Consider the following 3,474-nt stretch of genomic DNA (forward strand, 5'->3'; position numbering starts at 1 on the left):
ATTATTTGTTTAATAAGAATTGTTTGACTTTGATTTTTGTGCAAATCATTCACAGACTACCTGGAACCTCTAAAGTCTTTCCATAGACTTAGGAAGGTGTAGTCTACATGTCCTGCTAGTTTCAATCTTAATGGAGCAGATATAACTGTAGAAAAAGTGCCGTAAACTTGGTCACAATTAGGCGACCTAAAATCCTTGATATACGAGAGCTGTTCTCTTTATTTTACCATATACAGATAGAACCAACTCTCCTCCTTGCTATTATTAAGAATGAGCTTCATCTGTGCTTCTGTTTAGGAGATACACATCTACTTGCACAGCCACCATCTTCACTTTTTAGCCACAAAGCAACTTTGATTTTTGTGCAAATCATTCACAGGGGTGCGGGGCCTTTGCCAAAGGGTCTGGTACTGTACTTACCTTTGCTTAATACATTGTGAGACTCCTCAGTTGCTGGGTCTTATTTTATTCAGGTAAATTTCCCCTCAAAGTTGCTATGTTTTTCAGAAATTGCCTAATTATCAGCTTATCAGCTACACGTGGTTCAAATTTCGAATGATTTTAATTATATTCATAAGCCATTGGCAATGAATATCATTTTATCAGTGACGTATCAGGAAGTGAAGCCATAGAGGACCCGTTCACAATTGTGTAGGGCCTTCGTGTAGACTGTTGGTTACCATTGCAAGAAATGATTACCAAATTAACATTCAAAATATTCATGAAAAGTTAATTTTAATAACAATAATAATTAATTTTAATGATTATGATGACTTCCTTTTCCTGTCAAAACTTCAGGGTGGGCATTGCCCCTAAATGCCCACCCCTGGAACCGCCTATGTTCAACTTCAATAATAAAATTGAAGTTAAGGTTCTAAACAAAGTTTGTCTTTAACGGCTTTTGTCCATTTCTTCTTTATCAAGTCATTAACATCAGCTACTGGGCCCCCAACATTCGACAAAGATTTTTAAAACTTGATACAATGCCGTCAAATAGTCTTAGCCTGTGGCTTAACGCAACTAAAAATGCTAGGGATACCAGGAGAGGAGTTACTATTCGTTACACACAGTTTATCAGATTTTAAAAAGAGACTAAAGTGTAGCAAAAGGAGAGGAAGGCCTGGCTCAGCACTAGTTGTCGGAGCTGGTATGACAAGTGCTGACGCTGTGCTATACTGTCTCGATAATGATATTCACGTGAATCACTCCTTCTATCAAGATCTAAGTAAAGCTAATAATCTATTATTATCAAAGCTGCCTTCTGGATACTACTTGGAATATCAGAGGGTATGGAAGCTAATGAAGGGCCTGGAAACCTCTCACCTCTACACTCCACTTGAAGGAACAAGAGTGAGATCCTTTTCCACGAATGGAGAGACGATTCTTACTAGCTCAAGTGAGATAGAACAAAGCCTTGCTACATCAGTAGGTATGATTGCAATCGGGAGTCAAGCAAATTTAGGATTCCTACCTCAAGATATTAGCAGTGTCCTTGGTATCGATCCAAGCCAAGCTATTGACAGTAAAAATAATTCAGTCGATATCGACTCATTCTTGTCCCAGAGTGAGAGGGTTCCTAATCTATATGCACTGGGTCCTTTAGCTGGTGATAATTTCGTCCGATTTTTATTTGGGAGCGGTTTAGCTTGCGCTAAAAGCATCCAAAACTCACTTTGCAAAACCAATCTATCACCAACGCAATCTATACTGTCTTCTACTCAAACAAACGACAGCACAATTTTATAATGGTATTTTGCATTCATCATATTGCAGTACTCCAGTTTTGCCGATCCATATTCATGTTTGATTTGTGTACAATGATCATGTCAATAATGTACAATCGTGTTTTTATCAAATATATTTTCTTTGTTTATTATTATTATGATAATGATAATCATACTCTATTTACATTTTAAACCAGAAAAACAACAACAGTATCATTGTTTTTATTTCTTGTTTATACTCATTTCCTCTTCTTTCTAACCTGGTTTGGGTTTCTATGCCAAGCCACTCCCACTCGACCACGCCCTCCTCCGGCACGAAACGCAATCTGTGCCCCACGACTAGTGACATCGTTAAAAGAAAACGGAGACGTTTGACTGATGTAGTCTGGGTCCAGTGGGTGGGATTTGTTACGAGAACGAGGAAGACGAAATGTGAGTCTTTGGGCCGGAGAAAGGAGGAGCTGATCAGGTCTACGACCACCTTTGGGTAATGGTAAGGAATACTAGAGGGAGAGAGAAAAAGGGGGAGAGAGTGAGAGAGAGGGTGAAAAAGAGGGAGGGAAAAAAGGAGAGAAACAGGAGCAAGAAAAAGGAAAGAAAGGGGGAGAGAGAGAGGGAGGAGAAAAGGAGAGAAACAGGAGGGAGAAAGAAAAAGGAGGAGAGAGAGATAAAAAGAGATTGATCAGACAGATAACATTATTCATAGCTACAATGACATACAATAATACAGACACCATATATGGGCAATCATACCCCACCCCAGACAGACAGCCAAAGAGGACAGAGTTGATATTCATTTAATCAGTTATACACTTCAGCAATTTTTATACAGTCACATACTACACAATATACATGTACAGTACACCAAACAACATTCAATTTATTCATGAACTTATTGACACTGTCATATTGTGATAGGAACAATACTACCCAGGAAAAAAATCTTACGTAAGATCTTACTTAAGATCTTATGAAACCTTAAAATGATCATGCATGATTAATCATGCCTGTTCTTGCCAGATTATTAGACAAGAAGTTCCAAATTCTTGCCAAGATCTTATGATAAATCTTGTCAAGATCTTATGATAAATCTTACATGATCAGACATGATCAGATGATTAATCTTATGCTATCAATCAAGATCAGGAACTAAATCTTACATTATCAGTCAAGATCAGGAACTAAATCTTGTATGATCTTTCAAGATCAGGCAATAAATCGTACATTATCTTGACTTATCAGTCAAGATTAAGAACTCAATCTTGCATAGTCTTTCAAGATCAGGAATTAAATCTTACATTATCAGTCAAGATCAGGAACTAAATCTTGTATGATCTTTCAAGATCAGGCAATAAATCTTATATTATCAGTCAAGATCAGGTATAAATCTTGTATGATCTTTCAAGATCAGGCAATAAATCTTACACTATCTTGACTTATCAGTCAAGATTAAGAACTCAATCTTGCATAGTCTTTCAAGATCAGGAATTAAATCTTACATTATCAGTCAAGATCAGGTATAAATCTTGTATGATCTTTCAAGATCAGGCAATAAATCTTACATTATCAGTCAAGATCAGGTATAAATCTTGTATGATCTTTCAAGATCAGGCAATAAATCTTACACTATCTTGACTTATCAGTCAAGATTAAGAACTCAATCTTGCATAGTCTTTCAAGATCAGGAATTAAATCTTACATTATCAGTCAAGATCAGGTATAAATCTTGTATGATCTTTCAAGATCAGGC

General features: G+C 36.7%; 2 protein-coding genes across 2 annotated transcripts in view; one reads left to right on the forward strand and one right to left on the reverse strand.

Moving 5' to 3' along the window:
• Nucleotides 1-981: 981 nt before the first annotated feature.
• On the forward strand, nucleotides 982-1,876 carry LOC105314515 (oxidative stress-induced growth inhibitor 2-like). Its single transcript, XM_011408726.2, has one exon. The coding sequence runs from the start codon at nucleotides 1,027-1,029 to the stop codon at nucleotides 1,744-1,746; it is 720 nt and encodes a 239-aa protein (XP_011407028.1). The 5' UTR covers nucleotides 982-1,026; the 3' UTR covers nucleotides 1,747-1,876.
• LOC105314516 (RNA-binding protein NOB1-like) overlaps nucleotides 1,808-3,474 on the reverse strand; it is a 5,483-nt gene continuing 3,816 nt past the window's right edge. The window contains exon 4 of the mRNA XM_011408727.2: nucleotides 1,808-2,227. Coding sequence (XP_011407029.2) covers nucleotides 1,964-2,227 — 264 coding nt within the window. The 3' untranslated portion in view covers nucleotides 1,808-1,963. The remainder of the gene's footprint in view (nucleotides 2,228-3,474) is intronic.

This window comes from Amphimedon queenslandica, unplaced genomic scaffold (genome assembly GCF_000090795.2).
Source record: "Amphimedon queenslandica unplaced genomic scaffold, v1.1 AMPQUscaffold_12840, whole genome shotgun sequence".
Classification (NCBI taxonomy): Eukaryota; Metazoa; Porifera; class Demospongiae; order Haplosclerida; family Niphatidae; genus Amphimedon; species Amphimedon queenslandica.

What these genes read in the sequence shown, in the direction of transcription:
- LOC105314515 (XM_011408726.2), top strand. Translation starts at nt 1,027, where the DNA reads ATGCTAGGGATACCAGGAGAGGAGTTACTATTCGTTACACACAGTTTA.